This window comes from Panulirus ornatus, chromosome 12 (assembly GCF_036320965.1).
Source record: "Panulirus ornatus isolate Po-2019 chromosome 12, ASM3632096v1, whole genome shotgun sequence".
Classification (NCBI taxonomy): domain Eukaryota; kingdom Metazoa; phylum Arthropoda; class Malacostraca; order Decapoda; family Palinuridae; genus Panulirus; species Panulirus ornatus.
This window is the reverse complement of record NC_092235.1, coordinates 30,719,082-30,741,646: the sequence shown is the minus strand read 5'-3', so window position 1 is coordinate 30,741,646 and position 22,565 is coordinate 30,719,082. Positions and strand designations below refer to the sequence as shown.

The 22,565-nt window shown below is 41.5% G+C and overlaps 1 protein-coding gene across 1 annotated transcript in view; it reads left to right on the top strand.

Annotated features, from left to right (window-relative positions):
• LOC139751997 (NAD(P) transhydrogenase, mitochondrial-like) overlaps positions 1 to 22,565 on the top strand; it is a 129,822-nt gene that overhangs the window by 25,818 nt on the left and 81,439 nt on the right. Inside the window, exons 5-7 of the mRNA XM_071667758.1 lie at positions 652 to 774; positions 7,580 to 7,767; positions 15,105 to 15,260. Coding sequence (XP_071523859.1) covers positions 652 to 774; positions 7,580 to 7,767; positions 15,105 to 15,260 — 467 coding nt within the window. The remainder of the gene's footprint in view (positions 1 to 651; positions 775 to 7,579; positions 7,768 to 15,104; positions 15,261 to 22,565) is intronic.

Here is a 22,565-nt window from a genome sequence, read left to right as displayed (position 1 = left end):
CATCCGCTGACAGATCCACTCCCAGATATCTAAAACACTTCACTTCCTCCAGTTTTTCTCCATTCAAACTCACCTCCCAATTGACTTGACACTCAACCCTACTGTACCTAATAACCTTGCTCTTATTCACATTTACTCTTAACTTTCTTCTTCCACACACTTTACCAAACTCAGTCACCAGCTTCTGCAGTTTCTCACATGAATCAGCCACCAGCGCTGTATCATCAGCGAACAACAACTGACTCACTTCCCAAGCTCTCTCATCCCCAACAGACTTCATACTTGCCCCTCTTTCCAGGACTCTTGCATTTACCTCCCTAACAACCCCATCCATAAACAAATTAAACAACCATGGAGACATCACACACCCCTGCCGCAAACCTACATTCACTGAGAACCAATCACTTTCCTCTCTTCCTACACGTACACATGCCTTACATCCTCGATAAAAACTTTTCACATATACACCTATGTATACATAAACACCCATACATGTGTATATACATACCTATACATATCAACATACACATATATACACATGTACATTTTCATACCCCACCCCACAGGAAACATTATATTAGCTAAAATATTAAGACATTGGACATATAGAACATCACTTTTTCCTAAGGTTCCAATTTTTTTTTTTTTCAGCCATGGACTGTGTGCCAAGAATTTCTCGTGCTCAGGTGTTTGATGCACTGAGTTCTATGGCTAACATTGCTGGCTACCGAGCAGTGGTTGAAGCTTCTAACCACTTTGGTCGCTTCTTTACAGGTAATTGTATGGCTGGATGTGTTTATTCACTTGCCATTTATGTCCATGTATGGGTTTAAGTAGCTGTCATGTATAATGCACCGAAACCACAGCTCCCTTTCCACATCAGGCCCCACAAAACTTTCCATGGTTTACCCCAGATGCTTCACATACCCTGGTTCAATCCATTGACAGCACATCGACCCCAGTATACCACATTGTTCCAACTCACTCTATTCCTTGCATGCTTTTCACCCTCCTGTATATTCAAGCCCCGATCGCTCAAAATCTTTTTCACTCCATCCTTCCACCTCCAGTATGGTCTCCCAGTTCTCCTTGTTCCCTCCTCCTCTGACACATATATCCTCTTTGTCAATCTTTCCTCACTCATTCTTTCCCTGTGACCAAACCATTTCAAAACACCCTCTTCTGCTCTCTCAACCACACTCGTTTTATTATCACACATCTCTCTTACCCTTTCATTACTTACTCGATCAAACCACCTCACACCACATATTGTTCTCAAACATCTGATTTTTAACCCATCCACCCTCCTCCACACAACCCTATCTATCGCCCATGCCTCACAACTATATAGCATTATTGGAACCACTATTCCTTCAAACATACCCATTTTTGCTTTCCAAGATGATGTTTTCTCCTTCCACACATTCTTCATTGCTCCCAGTACCTTTGCCCCCTCCCTCACCTTGTGACTCACTTCAGCTTCCATGGTTCCATTCACTGCTAAGTCCACTCCCAGATATTTAAAACACTTACTTTCTCTAATGTTTCTCCATTAAAACTTACATCCCAATTAACTTGCCCCTGAATCCTACCGAACCTAATAACCTTGCTCTTGTTCACATTTACTCTCAACTTTCTCCTTTCACACACTTTTCCATACTCAGTCACTAACCTCTACAGTTTCTCACTCGAATCAGGCACCAGAGCTGTATCATTGGTGAAGAACAACTGATTCACTTCTCACACCCTCTCATTCCCAAGAGACTGCATACTCACCTCCTCTCTCCAAAACTCTTGCACTTACCTCCCTAACCACCTCATCCATAAACAAGTGAAATAACCATGAGGACATCACACACTTCTGCTGCAGACCGATCTTCACTAGGAACCAATTACTCTCCTCTCTTGCTACTTATACACATGCCTTACTTCCTTGATAAAAAATTTTCACTACTTGTAGCAGTTTACTTCCCACACCATATACTCATGAAACCTTCCACAAAGCATCTCTATCAACTCTATCATGTGCCTTCTCCAGATCCATAAATGCTACATACAGATCCATCTGTTTTTAAGTATTTCTCACATACGTTCTTCAGAGCAAGCACCTGATTCACACATCCTCTACCACTTCTGAAACCACACTGCTCCTCCCCAGTCTGACACTGTACATACCTTCACCCTCTCAATCAATACCGTTCTATACAATTTCCCTGGAAGTCTCAACAAACTTGTACTTCTGTAGTTTGAACATATCTTTATCCACTTTGCCTTTGTACAATGGCACTGTGCATGCATTCCGCCCATCCTCTGGGACTTCACCCAGATCCATATATACATTGAATATCCTTTCCAACCAATCTACAACACAGTCACCCCCTTTCTTAATAAATTCTACTGCAATGCCATCCATGGTTGAGGTGGTGTGCAAAATGAGAGGGTTAGGGAAAATGATTTGGTAAACAGAGAAGAGGTAGTAAAAGCTTTGCGGAAGATGAAAGCCGGCAAGGCAGCAGGTTTGGATGGTATTGCAGTGGAATTTATTAAAAAAGGGGGCGACTGTATTTTTGACTGGTTGGTAAGGTTATTTAATCTATGTATGATTCATGGTGAGGTGCCTGAGGATTGGCGAAATGCTTGCATAGTGCCATTGTACAAAGGCAAAGGGGACAAAGGTGAGTGTTCAAATTACAGAAGTATAAGTTTGTTGAGTATTCCTGGGAAATTAAATGGGAGGGTATTGATTGAGAGGGTGAAGGCATGTACAGAGCATCAGATTGGGGAAGAGCAGTGTGGTTTCAGAAGTGGTAGAGGATGTGTGGATCAGGTGTTTGCTTTGAAGAATGTATGTGAGAAATACTTAGAAAAGCAAATGGATTTGTATGTAGCATTTATGGATCTGGAGAAGGCATATGATAGAGTTGATAGAGATGCTCTGTTGAAGGTATTAAGAATATATGGTGTGAGAGGCAAATTGCTAAAAGCAGTGAAAAGTTTTTATCGAGGATGTAAGGCATGTTTACGTGCAGGAAGAGAGGAAAGTGATTGGTTCTCAGTGAATGTAGGTTTGCGGCAGGGGTGTGTGATGTCTCCATGGTTGTTTAATTTGTTTATGGATGGAGTTGTTAGGGAGGTAAATGCAAGAGTTTTGGAAAGGGGGGCAAGTATGCAGTCTGTTGTGGATGAGAGAGCTTGGGAAGTGAGTCAGTTGTTGTTCGCTGATGATACAGCGCTGGTGGCTGATTCATGTGAGAAACTGCAGAAGCTGGTGACTGAGTTTGGTAAAGTGTGTGAAAGAAGAAAGTTAAGAGTAAATGTGAGTAAGAGCAAGGTTATTAGGTATAGTAGGGTTGAGGGACAAGTCAATTGGGAGGTAAGTTTGAATGGAGAAAAACTGGAGGGAGTGAAGTGTTTTAGATATCTGGGAGTGGATCTGGCAGCGGATGGAACCATGGAAACGGAAGTGAATCATAGGGTGGGGGAGGGGGCGAAAATTCTGGGAGCGTTGAAGAATGTGTGGAAGTCGAGAACATTATCTCGGAAAGCAAAAATGGGTATGTATGAAGGAATAGTGGTTCCAACGATGTTGTATAGTTGCGAGGTGTGGGCTATGGATAGAGTTGTGCGGAGGAGGGTGGATGTGCTGGAAACGAGATGTTTGAGGACAATATGTGGTGTGAGGTGGTTTGATAGAGTAGGTAATAATAGGGTAAGAGGGATGTGTGGTAATAAAAAGAGTGTGGTTGAGAGAGCAGAAGAGGGTGTTTTGAAATGGTTTAGTCACATGGAGAGAATGAGTGAGGAAAGATTGACCAAGAAAGATATATGTGTCAGAGGTGGAGGGAACGAGGAGAAGTGGGAGACCAAATTGGAGGTGGAAAGATAGAGTGAAAAAAAATTTGAGTGATTGGGGCCTGAACATGCAGGAGGGTGAAAAGTGTGCAAGGAATAGAGTGAATTGGAGCGATGTGGTATACCGCGGTTGACTTGCTGTCAGTGGATTGAATCAAGGCATGTGAAGCGTCTGGGGTAAACCATGGAAAGCTGTGTAGGTATGTATATTTGCGTGTGTGGACGTATGTATATACATGTGTATGGGGGTGGGTTGGGCCATTTCTTTCGTCTGTTTCCTTGCGCTACCTCGCAAACGTGGGAGACAGCGACAAAGCAAAAAAAAAATATATATATAGTGTAGGAGAAAAGCTGTTAAAAGAACTGAGAATTTTTTTTATCTGAAGTAAAGCAATTGTGTAAGTGGATAGAGAGGATGATGAGTGATTTCAGGTGAAGATGGGTATGTGCCAGGGGTCTGTGATGTCACCATGGCTTTTTAATGTGTTTATGGATAGGGTGGAGAGGGAAGTGAATGCCAAGGTTTTGGCAAGAGGGGTAGGTCTTCAGTCTGTCAGGGTTGGGGATCCTTGGAAGGTGAGTCAGCTCCTATGTTGCCGGTGGCATATTGGAGTGCAAAGCTGCAGAAATTGGTTTCTAAGTTTTTGGAGAGTGTGTGGAAAGAGCAGATTGAGATTAAATGTAAATAAAAACAAGTCTAAAAGGGTTAGCAGTGGAGAGAGAAGGGTAGTTCAGGTGTAAGTTTGAATGGAGAAAACTTGAGGGAAGTGAAGCGTTTTAGATATCTGGGAGTATATATGACTAAATGGAACTGTGGGAGCTGAAGTTAGTCATAGGATGGGTAAGGGGGCAAAGGTTTTTGTAAACATTGAGGAATGTGTGGAAAAGATGGTCACTATCTGGAAGGACAAAGATAGGCATGTATGAAGATTGAGAAGTCCCATTGATGTTGGATGGATGTGAGGCATGGGTCTATATTAGAATATACAGAAGAGAATAATTTTTTTAGGAATGAAATATTTTAGGAGAGCATTTGGCATGAGGAGGGTTGACTGAATAAAAACTGATTAGAAATGATAGGGTAAAGGAAAGGTGTGGTAGTAAAAAGAGTATATTTGAGAGAGCTAAGGAGGGTGTGCTGAAGTGGGGAGCATGAATTATGAGAGGTTGACAAAGAGGATATATGTGTGAGAAGTGAAAGGGACAAGGAGACGAAAGAGACCCAATTGGAGATGGAAGAACCTGAATAGGAAGGTTGTAAGGTGTGCATGAGACACAATGAATTGGAGGGACGTAGTTTACAAAGGGCAGCTTGCTTTCGGTGGAGCGAACCAGGGCATAGGGTTAGGGAATAGAAGGACCTGAACATGAAGGAGGATGTAAGTTGTGCATGAGATATAGTGAATTAGAAGGATGTGGAATACAGATGGCAGGTTGCTTTTGGTGGAACAAACCAGGGCATTTGGTTGGGGGAAACCACAGAGTGGTCTGTAGGGCCTAGTTTTGGATTGGGGGCTGTGGTTTTGGTGCATTACATATACTTGATAGAGAATGGATGTGAGCGAATGAGGCCATTTCTTCATCTCATCCTGGCATTACATTAATGATATTAGAAATATATAGCAAACAAGTATGAAAAAGATATTGATAATAATATGGGTTTAAGGACTAGAGTTTGGTAATGTATGCATGATTAGGAGTAAATGTTCACTGAAAGGGGCTGTGAGTTTATTCATGAGTTGGGTATATGTTCAGTTGCAAAGTCAGGATAGAGAAAGTATGCATATGAGTGTTTTGTTTTTTTTTATACTTTGTCGCTGTCTCCCGCGTTTGCGAGGTAGCGCAAGGAAACAGACGAAAGAAATGGCCCAACCCCCCCCATACACATGTATATACATACGTCCACACACGCAAATATACATACCTACACAACTTTCCATAGTTTACCCCAGACGCTTCACATGCCTTGATTCAATCCACTGACAGCACGTCAACTCCGGTATACCACATCGCTCCAATTCACTCTATTCCTTGCCCTCCTTTCACCCTCCTGCATGTTCAGGCCCCGATCACACAAAATCTTTTTCACTCCATCTTTCCACCTCCAATTTGGTCTCCCTCTTCTCCTCGTTCCCTCCACCTCCGACACATATATCCTCTTGGTCAATCTTTCCTCACTCATTCTCTCCATGTGCCCAAACCACTTCAAAACACCCTCTTCTGCTCTCTCAACCACGCTCTTTTTATTTCCACACATCTCTCTTACCCTTACGTTACTCACTCGATCAAACCACCTCACACCACACATTGTCCTCAAACATCTCATTTCCAGCACATCCATCCTCCTGCGCACAACTCTATCCATAGCCCACGCCTCGCAACCATACAACATTGTTGGAACCACTATTCCTTCAAACATACCCATTTTTGCTTTCCGAGATAATGTTCTCGACTTCCACACATTCTTCAAGGCTCCCAGAATTTTCGCCCCCTCCCCCACCCTATGATTCACTTCCGCTTCCATGGTTCCATCCGCTGCCAGATCCACTCCCAGATATCTAAAACACTTCACTTCCTCCAGTTTTTCTCCATTCAAACTCACCTCCCAATTGACTTGACCCTCAACCCTACTGTACCTAATAACCTTGCTCTTATTCACATTTACTCTTAACTTTCTTCTTCCACACACTTTACCAAACTCAGTCACCAGCTTCTGCAGTTTCTCACATGAATCAGCCACCAGCGCTGTATCATCAGCGAACAACAACTGACTCACTTCCCAAGCTCTCTCATCCCCAACAGACTTCATACTTGCCCCTCTTTCCAAAACTCTTGCATTTACCTCCCTAACAGCCCCATCCATAAACAAATTAAACAACCATGGAGACATCACACACCCCTGCCGCAAACCTACATTCACTGAGAACCAATCACTTTCCTCTCTTCCTACACGTACACATGCCTTACATCCTCGATAAAAACTTTTCACTGCTTCTAACAACTTTCCTCCCACACCATATATTCTTAATACCTTCCACAGAGCATCTCTATCAACTCTATCATATGCCTTCTCCAGATCCATAAATGCTACATACAAATCCATTTGCTTTTCTAAGTATTTCTCACATACATTCTTCAAAGCAAACACCTGATCCACACATCCTCTACCACTTCTGAAACCACACTGCTCTTCCCCAATCTGATGCTCTGTACATGTCTTCACCCTCTCAATCAATACCCTCCCATATAATTTACCAGGAATACTCAACAAACTTATACCTCTGTAATTTGAGCACTCACTCTTATCCCCTTTGCCTTTGTACAATGGCACTATGCACGCATTCCGCCAATCCTTAGGCACCTCACCATGAGTCATACATACATTAAATAACCTTACCAACCAGTCAACAATACAGTCACCCCCTTTTTTAATAAATTCCACTGCAATACCATCCAAACCTGCTGCCTTGCCGGCTTTCATCATCCGCAAAGCTTTCACTACCTTGATAAATTGCATTGTGCTGTACCAGTCATTTCTAATAGACAGTATGGATCATGTTGCAGTGAATATTAAACAGCTTGATAGATATGGTGAACCCCAGTTATGGAGAGACTTTTGTCATGGGCACTCCCGTGAGGGAGGTCCTAAAGGGAATGGGCATTAGAGATATAGATAGATAGATTAATGAATATAGTTTGATGACTTAACCATAGTATTCTGTTGCAGGCCAAATAACAGCAGCAGGTAAGGTTCCTCCAGCTAAAGTGCTAGTAATTGGAGGTGGTGTTGCTGGCCTTGCTGCAGTAGGGCAAGCAAAGAACATGGGAGCCATCGTACGGGCCTTCGACACCCGAGCTGCAGTCAAGGAGCAAGTAGAGTCCTTTGGAGCAGAATTTTTGGAAGTCAATGTTAAGGCAAGAGAAAATTCTTTTTCACTTATGTTGAAAAAGTTTGGATGGCTAGAATATATCATAATTGAAGGTGAATCTAGTTATTTTTGAGTGAATCCTTGAGTGTAGTGAATTTATGATGAATTGCTCTATTTGATGTAAGCAAAAGAAGCTGGGTTAGTTGACTTTGATATAGAAAAAAGATTATCTTATACGGAGGCAGAATCACAGTACTGCAATGTTGTTTTTAAATAGTTTTTTTTTTTTTCAAAAGGAAGGAACAGAGAAGGGGGCCGGATGAGGATATTCCCTCAGAGGCCCAGTCCTCTGTTTTTAACGCTACCTCGCTGAGGCGGGAAATGGCGAATAGTATGAAAGAAAATAAAGATCTGAGGGGATAGGGAAGAAGGAATATTTCCTATGTATTATGGAAGGTGACTAAAAGAGGAGGGGGGCTGGAAATCCCCTTCAGTTTTTACTTTCAAAGAGAAGGAACAAGAGGGGGGGGTCAAGTGAGGATTTTCCTTCTAAGGCTCAGTCTTCTGTTCTCAACGCTGCCTCCCTAATGCAGGAAATGGCAAATATGTATAAAAAAAATCTGAATCCAGGTGTACAGCCTTTTATGAGGTGCCTACTTAGTTATTTCCTTCTTCATCACCATGTTTGGTGCTGTCCTTCTTCATCACCATGTTTGGTGATTGGTTAGTGAGTGCTGCCCTTGTACATCACCATGTTTGGTGCTTGGTTAGTTAGTGATGTCTTTCACCATGTATGGTGCCTGGTTAGTAAGTGCTGCTCTTCTTCATCACCATGTTTGGTGATTGGTCTGTAAGTTCTGCCCTTCTTCATCACCATGTTTGGTCATTGGTGAGTGAGTGATGTCCTTCACCATGTATGGTGCCTGGTTAGTGAGTGCTGCCCTTCTTCATCACCATGTTTGGTGATTGGTTAGTGAGTGCTGTCCTTTATTACTATGTCTGTTGCCTGGTTAGGGAGTGATGTTCTACATCATCATGTATATCTCATTTATCCATAGTTTATATGTCCTTTCTAATTGTCAAGAGGGAGGTCCTACAAATCTTTGTGATCATTCATGTATCTACCACCTAATGAAGATTGTTATTAGTATCTCTTTGTAATGTGTTGCAGTCCTTGACACTTCTTACTAGTCTTATTTTCTACAAGAATAACAGTTAAGTTCTTACAACAGATAATTATGTTCTTACTTACTTCTATTCTCAGGAGCTTTTTTATTATCTGTCTAAGGCTCCTGCAGTACCCAAGAAGCCAGCCACATCCATTGGTCAGGACGATAAGTCATAAAGTGTACCAACGTTGTGTGTGTGGAGATTGCAGGCATTTGAGTACTAAATTCTCTTTGTCTTCATTGTAGCAGTTGCTTCATGTGCATGAAGGGCAATGGGATTTGTTGCAAAATTTTTGTAGTGCTGTAGGAATGGATGATGTCTAGATTATAGATTGGAAAGTGTGACATGTTTGTCTGGGGAGTATTGCTTGAAATGGATGTATGTTTGGGAGGTTGTTGTTTAAGGCTGAGTTGGAAGGGAGGATGGTTTGTGTTTAATGGGTTATTTTGTGTCTGTTTTTTCTGTCTTATATTAGTTGGGGTAAAGGAGATATGTGTGTGTGAGTACAGGTTGCTGAAGTATGATGCTGGGGTAAGTATTTTATTTCTACTTGGAGATTGATGGTTAGTTATGGATTGGTTTGTGTGGGATGGATTTAGTGTAACTCATTAGAATTGAGTCCCAAGCATATTGAGTTGTAATTATATTAGGAGGATCTTTGTTTCATTGTGTATGTGTTGTTACTAGGCAGCCTGTAATTATGTTTAGTGTACCATTATGTGTGACTTGTAGCATTCTTATACTTGCTCTTGAGAGGGTTGAAGACCAGGCAGGTGAGGCTTTGCTTAGAGTTGAGCAGATGAATTGTTTGTATTGGGTCTTAATGGATTTTTTCTTGTGTTTTGGGGGAATTTAGTATATATGTTCCTAAAGTGTTTACATGATTGGCATGGACAAATAATGTATGTGAAAAAGGGTAGCTATGTAGAGCACAAAGTTGTTCCAGTTCTGTTGTAAAGAGTATCTATGTCTTCCCTTCCACAAGAGGAGTTTTTTTCGTAAACCTACAGGAAAGTCCAGTTTCTGTACCAGCTTCTTATGAGGGACAGTGGACAGTTTCTGTATCCGCCTCTTGTGTGGGACAGGGGACAGTTTCTGTACCAGCCTCTTGTGTGGGACAGTGGACAGTTACTGTATCAGCCTTTTGTATGGGACAGTAGACAGATTCTGTACCAGCCTCTTGTGTGGGACAGTGGACAATTTCTTTACCAGCCTCTTGTGTAGGACAGTGGATAGTTTCTGTCCCAGCCTCTTGTGAGGGACAGTGGACAGTTTCTGTAGTTACCTTGTATGTGGAACAGTGGACAGTTTCTGTACGAGCCTCTTGTGTGGGACAGTGGACAGTTTCTGTATTTGCCTCTTGTGTGGGACAGTGGACAGTTCTGTACCAGCCTCTTGTGTAGGACAGTGGACAGTTTCTGTACCAGCCTCTTGTGTGGGACCGTGGACAGTTTCTGTATTTGCCTCTTGTGTGGGACAGTGGACAGTTCTGTACCAGCCTCTTGTGTGGGACAGTGGACAGTTTCTGTACTAGCCTCTTGTGTGGGACAGTGGACAGTTTCTGTACCAGCCTCTTGTGTGGGACATTGGACAGATTCTGTACCAGCCTCTTGTGTGGGACAGTGGACAGTTTCTGTACCAGCCTCTTGTGTGGGACAGTGGACAGTTTCCGTACCAGCTTCACGTGTGAGATAGTGTACAGTTTCTGTACCAGCCTCTTGTATAGGACAATGGACAATTTCTGTACCAGCCTCTTGTGTGGGACAGTGGACAGTTTCTGTACCAGCCTCTTGTGTGGGACAGTGGACAGTTCTGTACCAGCCTCTTGTGTAGGACAGTGGACAGTTTCTGTACCAGCCTCTTGTGTGGGACAGTGGACAGATTCTGTACCAGCCTCTTGTGTAGGACAGTGGACAGTTTCTGTATCAGCCTCTTGTGTGGGACAGTGGACAGTTTCTGTACCAGCTTCTTGTGTGGGATAGTGTACAGTGCTGTACCAGCATCTTGTATAGGACAGTGGACAGTTTTTGTACCAGCCTCTTGTGTGGGACAGTGGACAGTTTCTGTACCAGCCTCTTGTGAGGGACAGTGGACAGTTTCTGTAGTTACCTTGTATGTGGAACAGTGGACAGTTTCTGTACGAGCCTCTTGTGTGGGACAGTGGACAGTTTCTGCATTTGCCTCTTGTGTGGGACAGTGGACAGTTCTGTACCAGCCTCTTGTGTAGGACAGTGGACAGTTTCTGTACCAGCCTCTTGTGTGGGACAGTGGACAGTTTCTGTACCAGCCTCTTGTGTGGGACAGTGGACAGTTTCTGTACCAGCCTCTTGTGTGGGAGAGTGGACAGTTTCTGTACCAGCCTCTTGTGTGGGACAGTGGACAGATTCTTTACCAGTCTCTTGTGTGGGACAGTGGACATTTTCTGTACCTGTCTCTTGTGTGGGGCAGTGTACAGTTTCTGTACCAGCCTCTTGTGTGGGACAGTGGACACTTTCTATACCAGCCTCTTGTGTGGGACAGTGGACAGATATATAGACATATATATACTGATATATAGATTGATAGATAGTTTGCTTTGTGTTGAGAGATGAAATTATGGTTTAACTAGAGATGGGAAGGTCATGAGGAGTTTTGAAAAGAAAAATAGGTTGAAACTGGCAATTCCACCCATCATTTCATTGTAAGCCATATGAGAATACTTGCTCCTTATGTTAAGCATTTTTGCTGACATATCAGAGGATACTGTTTGCTTTGTACCATGCTTGTTTGAATATAGTGTAATTTGGCAGTACTATGGTACTCAATCGAGGCATGCTTAGTAGGGTCCTATTATCTACAGTGTTACCCAGAATTGGCTGTTCATTGCAACCCAAACAAATAATTGCAACAGTTTGGAGCTGGGAACCTGCTATTAAGCACAGGGGATAATCTCACACCTTTTTGTGGGACTTTTCCCATCTGATATGCATCTGCAGCCCCAGTGCATCCCTACCTGTCCTCCTCTTAGGATATACCATACCCCTGCTACCATATAAGCCCTTAAAAATAAGGAGTGTACTGGATAAATTTTATCCAATGAGGGAAAACTACCTCTTGATTTATCTGAAGAGGAGAGTGAAGTGGAAATGAACAATGTTAGCAAGAGTAAGAAAAACTGATGTGAGAATTGGAGATGGGCCCCATAGAGGACCAGGAAGATCAGAGGTGAATTCTAAAGTGTTTTTGTGGTTAAAGGCAGGAATTTTGTGCCTTATTTGCATTCTTTCAATATCCATGATTGCAGAATCATGTTGCATTCACTGTGGGTGGGCCATATCTATTCCTCTATCATCTTTCTCTGTTTTTGTAGGTTGGATATTGTAAGTTTAAGATTATTTAATCAGTCACCTTTGTCTTTAGGTGAAATATACTGCCGTTAGTGCCCATGAATTAGTACCAAACACTCTCAGTGTTGCCTGATTTCTTCCACAGTTTCTGTGGAGATGTCAAGGAGGCCTGTATGAGATCTGCACCTCATGTTATGTAATTTGATTTGTACTGTGACAGTCGTAGAACATAATGGATGTTAGTGATAAACCTTTGATAATCATATTTCTTCTTTCTTTCATACTCGATCATTGTTTCCTGCATTAGTGAGGTAGCACAAGGAATAGGTGAATAATAGGCCTCGTTTGCTCACATCCATTCTCTGGCAGTCATGTGTAATGTACTGAAACATCAGCCCCCTATCTATAACCAGGATCCATAGTTTCCCCTGCTTGTTTCATATACCTTGGTTGTCAACTGACCACACATAACCCCTTTGTATACCAGATTGCTGTAATTCACTCTGTCCCATGCATGCCTTACACCCTCCTGCTTCTTTATGCCCTGTGCACTGAATATCTTTTTCTTTCCCCCCTTCCATCTCTGATTCAGTGTCCCTCTCAGTGTCCTCTCCACTTTTGGGACATGTATCCTCTTTGTCAGCCTCTCCTCACTCACTCTTGCAGAATGTCCAAACCAATGCAGCACATCCTCTTCAGAGTGGTCAGACAGATGGCAGATGAAGTTTAACATAAACAAGTGTAAAGTTATGCACTTTAGAGAAAAGACTATATGTTACAGCTTTAAACTATTCAGAAACTCTCTAACTGAAGTGAATGAAGAAAAGAACCTTTGAGTTATCATGAGCAACAATCTGAAGTACACTAAACAGTGTCAAGCAGCAATAAAAAATGGCATCCAGATGTTAGGTATCATAGCCAGGAACATAGATTACAAGACCCCAGAAACAATTCTCACACTTCATAATTCTCTAGTAAGACTACAACTTGAATCTGCAGTCCAGTTTGGTCCCCATACTATAAAAAAAACAAAAAATTAGCACAAGTGCAAAGACAAGCGACAAAATTGATCCCATCCCTTAGAAATCTAGTATACAAAGAAAGGCTAAAATTATTGGATCTCTTCTTCCTTAAGAATGTAGACTTTTCGATGACTTAATCCAGTTGTTCAAAATTCTCAACAGGTTTGATGAAGTAAATCACTTAAATTTTTTTAAATACAAGAAAATACAGTTACCAGGACAAATGGAATAAAACTCAAAGCCAAAAGATGTAGAATGGATGTGGGAAAAAGCTTCTTTTCCTATAGATGTGTTGAGCATTGGAATAAGTTACCGTTAGGTGTAGTGAATGCTAAGACCATAGATACCTTCAAAAGTCATTTAGACATATATTCTATGAATTCAGGTATACTCAGAAGAACACCAGAAATAAGCTGTATAAACAATAGTAGTAATGGGGACAGTAGAAGTTTGATTTGCAGCAGCTGGGAGTCATTGATAGCTTAAAAAACTGTTGAGCGGAATTTCATTTTCTTGCCAAGTTAAAGTCTTTTTTTTATTAGACAACCCAAGCAGAGGCCAGTCAGGCCTCCTGTTGTCTGTCTTTCTCATGTAAACTCATGTAAACCATACTGGTTGTATTACCACACCTCTCTCTTGTACTATTGCTTCCTACTTATAACTGTCCTCACACCACATATTGCCCTTGAGCACATCTCTTCCAACACATTCACCCCTTTCCATACATCCTTATCCATAGCCCATGCCTTGCATCCAGTCAACACTGTTGGGACTATCATACCTTCAAACACACCTATCTTCACCCTCATAGACAGTGACCTGTCTTTCCACACATTCTTCAGTGTTCCCATGACCTTTGCCCCATCATTCACTGTATGACTTATCTCAGCTGCCATGGTTCCAGTTGCTTCTATATCCACTCCTAGGTATCTGAAGTACTTCACTTCTCTAAGTGTTCTCCATTTATACTCTCACCTCAACTAATTTGTCTCTCTGCAGTGCCAAACCTTGTAACCTTGCTTTTATCACATTCACTCTCAAGTTTCTCATTTCACACACACTACCAGACCAGATGCCATCTCCTGAAGTTTCTCACTCAGATCTGCCCCAAGCACCATGTTATCAGCAAACTACAACTAACTTTAACCCATAAATAATGCACATCTCATATTGTCTGCTTCACAGTGCTCCTGGGAGTACCTAATCTGCCTGGAAGCAGAGTAGTATAAGTTAAAGGCCACATTGTCGCAGGTAAACTGTGTTTTATTAGGTTGAGTTGTATTTTTCTTTATTTAGAAAATTGTTTGACCATAATGACAAACTTTTGAAGATGATTTTTCAGAATATATGAGATTACTATATCCCATTTATAGAGTGAACAGTGGATATTAGGACTGCTGCATTGAAAGAGTCAACTGATAAGAAATAGCATAGGTTTTGATAGTTTTGTACACATCTTCATAAATGAGAAAAGAAATGTATTCTGCTTTTTTGTGTCATGGAGGTAGGAGGAAAAAGTGCATTAAAAGGGTTTTGGAAGTGTAAGAAGAATGATCAGTGCATAAAATCCACACCATAGTAATGGAAAAAGATGATATAGATGATAAAAAAAATTGCATGATTGAAAAAAAAATGTTTTGATTCCCATATTGTTCACAAACATTTGATTCTCATAATGTTCACAAAAGTCACACTTGAAAATGATATCAATTGTTTAAAGTTTAGAATTTTATTGGTGAATCTTGTTTTTTAGCGCTGTCAGATTGCAGCGTACCTTTTCCATGGTAGGTGAATGTTATTTAGATGTATCTTGCAGTGACATACTTGTAATGTATCTTTGTTTTCACTGAGCATCTTGGCTTCAGGAATCAGGTGAGGGTACTGGTGGTTATGCAAAAGAAATGTCAAAGGAGTTCATTGAAGCAGAGATGGCCCTGTTTGCTAAGCAGGCCAAGGAAGTTGATGTCATTATCTCTACAGCTCTTATTCCTGGGAAAAAAGCTCCAATACTGATTAAAAAGGTATGTGATCTATAAGTTACTGGGATGTCTTAAATTGTGATTCTTTTATTGGGTCAGTGATTACACTTGTTACTGTGCATTATATATACAGAATGTTCATGATTGATATCAGTACATTACCAGAAGACTCGTCTTTCATCAAAATTATATTAATCTGAATGGTTTCCCCAGTGATGCATTGTGATTTGGGGAAGCATTTGTGGACAACATATCTAAAGTATTTTAGTTAGACAAAGCAGAAAAAAGTCTAGATGATTAGAAAAATGCCATTAGCACATTGCAGCAGTACCGCAAATGTATATAAAAGGCTCCATGGTTCAACATTCTCCAGTTATTCTTCAGTTAATCAGATAAACTCTGTGCTTTCTCCATAAATAAGAGCAAACTCATGGGTATCGAACATTGATGCTGACCCTTGAGCCACATACGTATTAGTCATTAGTCCACTCCTGTTTCTCTCCTTCAGTGTGTCTTTTGAAAATCAGGGTTATGGCCTTCCAATGCTTAGCCATCCTTCCTCACCTGTCACTATGTATCCAACCATGGAAACAAGTGTTTGATTGTTTTGGCCCTACCTTTGACAAGTTAGAAACCACCACAGAGATGACATTATCAATCTACTCCTTCCAGCTGCTTTGCAGTGCAGAAATATTTTGAATCAGATGCTGATACATCTGCTGCCTTACCAATTATTTTCATCCCATGGATCGGCATGCTTTTTTGTTTTAAGATACAATATTCACTAGAGAATGGTATGCTGTTTGTGTGCTTTGATCAGTTTTTTTTTTGCTTTTTCGCTGTCTCCCGCATTTGCGAGGTAGCACAAGGAAACAGACGAAAGAAATGGCCCAACCCACCCCCATACACATGTATATACATACGTCCACACATGCAAATATACATACCTACACAGCTTTCCATGGTTTACCCCAGACGCTTCACATGCCCTGATTCAATCCATTGACAGCACGTCGACCCTGGTATACCACATTGATCCAATTCACTCTATTCCTTGCCCGCCTTTCACCCTACTGCTTGTTCAGGCCCCGATCACACAAAATCTTTTTCACTCCATCTTTCCACCTCCAATTTGGTCTCCCACTTCTCCTTGTTCCCTCCACCTCTGACACATATATCCTCTTGGTCAATCTTTCCTCACATTCTCTCCATGTGCCCAAACCATTTCAAAACACCCTCTTCTGTTCTCTCAACCACACTTTTTTTATTTCCACACATCTCTCTTACCCTTACATTACTTACTCGATCAAACCACCTCACACCACATATTGTCCTCAAACATCTCATTTCCAGCACATCCACCCTCCTGCGCACAACTCTATCCATAGCCCACGCCTCGCAACCATACAACATTGTTGGAACCACTAATCCTTCAAACATAACCATTTTTGCTTTCGGAGATAATGTTCTCGACTTCCAAACATTCTTCAAGGCTCCCAGGATTTTCGCCCCCTCCCCCACCCTATGATCCACTTCCACTTCCATGGTTCCATCCACTGCCAGATCCACTCCCAGATATCTAAAACACTTTACTTCCTCCAGTTTTTCTCCATTCAGTTTTAGGATATATAATTATATACACTCATCTGAACCCACACTCCCAGATATGTTAGTTATTTTTCTCATATGCTTTAACACCAATACAAATATCTCAAGGCTGCAGGAGCCTTTAAGAAGGGTCTTGGGTAACACAAGGACTTTTTTCTAGAAATTGGTTGTGGGATAATAATGGATTTTTAATTTCTGAAAGATGGAGCTGAGGAATAAACCAAGCCTCCTTGAAGGCCCTGCTGCGTGTCTAAATGTGTTTGGATGAGAATATAAGAGATAGGTAGTATACTTGTGGAAAGAGACTAAGAAGAAAAGAGATAGGTAGTATGTTTGTGGAAAGGAACCTAGATATTTCGCCATGAGTGAAACAAATTTAATAGTAACGGGGCAGAATGGTGTGGGAATGCCTTGGGGGTAAACTCAGGGTTTGGCGTGAGAGCAAAAACTATGGAAGTGTTAGCACAACTGCTGAAGCTGGAGTTTTGGGAATGTGTGAGTGTGAGGAAGTGAGCTCCAGAATGATGTGGGTAAAAATGAGTGTTTTGGAAGAGATGGGTGACTGTGCATCTGGCCTTAAGACAAAAGATTATGAGAGGCAGTTGTTTTGGGAGGAGCTGAGTAAGTGTGTCAGCAGTTTTGGTGCAAGAATGTTGGTAATGGGGTATTTAAACTTGAGAGTGAGTAATGTGGTAGGTGAGGGTATGACTGGGGAACATTGGGTGTTCAGTGAGGTGAAGGGGAATGGTGAACAGCCAGTGGAGTCATGTTGAAAAAGGACTGGTGGTTGGAAATACTTGGTTTTAAAAGAGGAACATACGAAAGTATACATGGGTGAGTAGGGAAGACTTGAATGGGCATAATTTGAATACTTTGATAGTTGATAGGTTCGCAAAAGAGGTGGATAGTAGTTGGTAGGCAGTCATTGACCATGGAGGGATATTTACTGGTACTACCAGCCTGGGTATCAGGAGGGTTAGTGACATTTGCATGGTGAGCTGGCACTTGAGTGGTTGCCAAGTTGCACTCTAACCCAGGTAGCTGTCTCATCTTTCTGTTTCACCCACATGTGAACTACTGGCATTCTGTCCACATACATACAATTTCTCCATGTCACACATAACACTTAACAACACTTGACTCACTCAGCTCATTTTTTGTAATATCTAGATTTTCCTGTGGTGAGCACTATGTTCTAACCCTGCCTTTTGGCAAAATGTTAGGAGCAATAGATAGAAGTAGTAGGTAGGAACATTTAGGTAGAAGCATTAGGTTGTAACTTTAGGTAGAAATGGTTGTTAGGAGCGTTAGGTAGGAGCATTAAGTAGCAGTAGTCAGTTGGAACATTAGGTAGGAGCCTTTGCAAACACTGCACTACACTTACCCTCTGCCAATGGCTTGTTAAAAGGGTGAGGCACTAAAGACTGAGAAGCAGGTCTGGAGTTATTGCTGTGGCCACCCCCTTGTAGTTCCAGAAGGGAACACTCATCAGAGATATATATAGATAGCAAAAGAGAGACTCTAAAATGTGAGCGTTTTGAGAGCGGCAGCAATGGGATGTTTGATCATTACTTGGTAGAGGCAAGGGTGAAGATTTATAGAGGTTTTCAGAAAAGAAGAAATGATATGAGTGAGGTGTTGGTGAAGTAAGCAAGATTGGAAAAGACACGTGTAAAAATGTCAGGACAGATTGGATGTAGAATGGCAAAATATGAGAGTAAGTGAAGCAAGATTAGGTATAGAATGACAAAAGATGTGAATAAATGAAGCAAGGTGAGTAGTTAAGGTATGGCAAGTATTTAGGGAAGCATTGCTGGCACTTGTTAGAGATGTATGAGGCAAAATGCAGAAGGGGGTAGGTGCACAGGTGAGAGAGGGTCGGATGATGAAGTGAAGTTTTTAATGAAAGAGAAAAGAAAGCCACATGGGCAGTAAGTAGAGGGAAGAAGTGCAAATGATTGTGAGATGTATAAGAGGAAGCAGCAGGAGAACAAGAGGAAGGTGCACTTCATCAATCTATATCATTGATACCTGTTCCATTCTAGAACTTCCTCAAGGGGATGGCCACAGAAATAGAGTCTCCATAACTAGTAAACTCCAGTGCTGCTTCTTAGCCTTTAGTGTAGGAAGGTGTAGGGGTTGAAAAAGAGGACAAATGAAACTTGGTTTCATCTTATGTTTGCACTTTTGGAAAGTAAAATACAAGGAGAAGGTCCCCAGTTCTTACTCCCACCCCTAATAGCCACCTTTTATGATATGCAGGAAATTTGAGTTGCATGTTATCGTGTTAAGTGAAAGCAAAAGTAGAGTTTTGTGTTTTTGAATTGTTCTGGGAACCAAAATGTTTATAAGACAGAGAGACAGTGACCTGGGTATGGGTAGGGTTATATGGGAGCCATTGCTATGTTGGTTCACAGCATCACAGTCACTAATCCTGCTGATGACTAGAGGGTACTACTCCCTTGGTGGTGTCTGCCTCTTATTAGCTGCTCACAAACTTCAATTACATTTTACTACATAGCAATTTTCCTATCCAAAAAATTTAGCAATACTTCAGTTATTGTTTCTTTATGCTAAAATTCAATTTTTTATTATTAGGTGATCTATTAGGGGAGAGAGTCTGAGGTTGCATAATATACACATTTATTTATTTATATTTATTATACTTTGTCGCTGTCTCCCGCGTTTGCGAGGTAGCGCAAGGAAACAGACGAAAGAAATGGCCCAACCCCCCCCATACACATGTATATACATACGTCCACACACGCAAATACACATACCTACACAGCTTTCCATGGTTTACCCCAGACGCTTCACATGCCTTGATTCAATCCACTGACAGCACGTCAACCCCGGTATACCACATCGCTCCAATTCACTCTATTCCTTGCCCTATTTATGGTGAGATATGTGGATGACTAAGTTATATGATATTTCTTCCATCTCTCCCTGGAGAATGTTAGTGGCATATATGGATAATTAGTAGAATAAAACCTTCTGGAATTCACATGAGTGGGAACTATTGTATCATCAATTGACAATATTAACAGTGAACTTCTGCATTATCAGTTGACAATAATAGCAGGTTGGTGGTTAATAGCTTTGTTTTTCTTAATAATATTGCTCAAATCAGAAATACATAGAATACTTCTCATAGCAATCTCAATGAAATTCTTTAAGAGTACAATCCATTCTTTCTTGTGTGTCAGGTTATGTGGCATGGAATAATATGTAGTAAAAACTATGATGAAGTTTGTTGATTTTGCTTTTTGAAGTAGAGAAAGGGGAAATTTATGGGCATTGCTCTTGTGGGAAGATGACATTGGTATCATGAGGTTGGAGATGATTTTTATTATAGTATACCCTCAGTGGCAAATATAGGGTGTTTTGGTCGAGGTGGTGTGCAAAGTGAGAGGGTCAGGGAGAATGGTTTGGTAAACAGAGAAGAGGTAGTGAAAGCTTCATGGAAGATGAAAGCCGGCAAGGCGGCTGATCTGGTTGGTATTGCAGTGGAATTTCTTAAAAAGGAGGGTGACTGTGTTGTTGATTGGTTGGTAAGGATATTCACTGTGTGTATGGTTCATGAAGTGCCTGAGGATTGGCTGAATGCATGCATGGTGCCATTGTACAAAGGCAAAGGGGTTAAAGGTGAGTGTTCAAATTACAGAGGTACAAGTTTGTTGAGTATTCCTGGGAAATCATATGGGAGGGTAAAGGCATGTACAGAGCATCAGATTGGGGAAGAGCATTGTGGTTTCTGAAGTAGTAGAGGATGTATGGATTAGGTGTTTGCTTTGAAGAATGTATGTGAGAAATACTTAGAAAAACAGATTTGAGTTGTATGAAGCATTTATGGATGTGGAGAAGGCATATGACAGGGTTGATAGAGATGCTTTGTAGAAGGTTTTAAGAGTATAAGGTTTGGGAGGTAAGTTGCTAGAAGCAGTGAGAAGTTTTTACCATGTGTACAAGTAGAAAGAGAGGAAAGTGATTGGTTCCCAGTTAATGTTGGTTTGCGGCAGGGGTGCATGATGTCTCCATGGTTGTTTAATTTGTTTATGGATGGGATAGTTAGGGAGATGAATGCAAGAGTTTTAAGGAGAGGGGCAAGTATGCTGCCTGTTGTGGATGAGAGGGCTTGGTTGAGTCATTTGTTGTTTGCTGATGATACAGTGCTGGTGGCTGATTCGGTTGAGAAGCTGCAGAAGTTGGTGACAGAGTTTGGTAAAGTGTGTGAAAGAAGAAAGCTGAGAGTAAATGTGAATATGAGCAAGGTTATTAAGTTCAGTAGGATTGAGGGACAAGTTAATTGGGAGGTAAGTTTGAATGTAGAAAAACTGGAGGAAGTGAAGTGTTTTAGATATCTGGGAGTGGATTTAGCAGAGGATGGAACCTGGAAGTGGAAGTGAGTCACAAGGTGGGGGATGGAATGAAGGTTCTGGGAGCATTGAAGAATATGTAGAAGGCGAGAACATTATCTCGGAGAGCAAAATTGGGTATGTTTGAAGGAATAGTGGTTCCAACAATGTTATTTAGTTGCGAGGCATGGGCTATAGATATGGTTGTGCAGAGGAGGGTGGTTGTGTTGGAAATGAAATGTTTGAGGACAATATGTGGTATGAGGTGGTTTGATCACGTAAGTAATGAAAGAGTAAGAGAGATGTGTGGTAATAGAAAGAGTGTGGTTGAGAGAGCAGAAGAGGGTGTTTGGTCACATGGAAAGAATGAGTGAGGAAAGATTGACAAAGAGAATGTATGCATCAGAGGTAGAGGGAATAAGGAGAAACGGGAGACCCAATTGGAGGTGGAAGGATGGGGTGAAAAAGATGAGTGATCGGGGCCTAATCATACAGGAGAGTGAAAGGCGTGCAAGGAATAGAGTGAATTGGGACGATGTGGTATACTTGGGTCGACATGCTGTCAGTGGATTGAAACAAGGCATGTGGAGCATCTGGGGTAAACCATGGAAAGTTTTGTGGGGCCTGAATGTGGAAAGGGAGCTGTGGTTTAGGTGCATTATGCATGACAGTTAGAGACTGAGTGTGAATGAATGTGGCCTTTGTTGTCTTTTCCTAGCGCTACCTCACGGGGAAGGGGATACTATTTCATGTGTGGTGGGGTGGCGACAGGAATGGCTGAAGGCAGCAAGTATGAATATGTACGTGTGTATATATGTATATGTCTGTTTAGGTATATATATATGTATATGTGGAAATGTATAGGAGTATATATGTGCGTGTGTGGGTGTTTATGTATATACATGTGTATGTGAGTGGTTTGGGCCATTCTTTCATCTGTTTCCTTGCACTACCTCACTAACACAGGAGATGGCGATTAAGTATAATAAGAAAAATAAGAATATATGGTGTGGAAGGCAAGTTGTTAGAAGCAGTGAAAAGTTTTTATCGAGGATGTAAGGCATGTGTATGTGTAGGAAGAGAGGAAAGTGATTGGTTCTCAGTGAATGTAGGTTTGTGGCAGGGGTGTGTGATGTCTCCATGGTTGTTTAATTTGTTTATGGATGGGGTTGTTAGGGAGGTGAATGCAAGAGTTTTGGAAAAAGGGACAAGTATGAAGTCTGTTGGGGATGAGAGAGCTTGGGAAGTGAGTCAGTTGTTGTTCACTGATGATACAGCGGTGGTGGCTGATTCATGTGAGAAACTGCAGAAGCTGGTGACTGAGTTTGGTAAAGTGTGTGAAAGAAGAAAGTTAAGAGTAAATGTGAATAAGAGCAAGGTT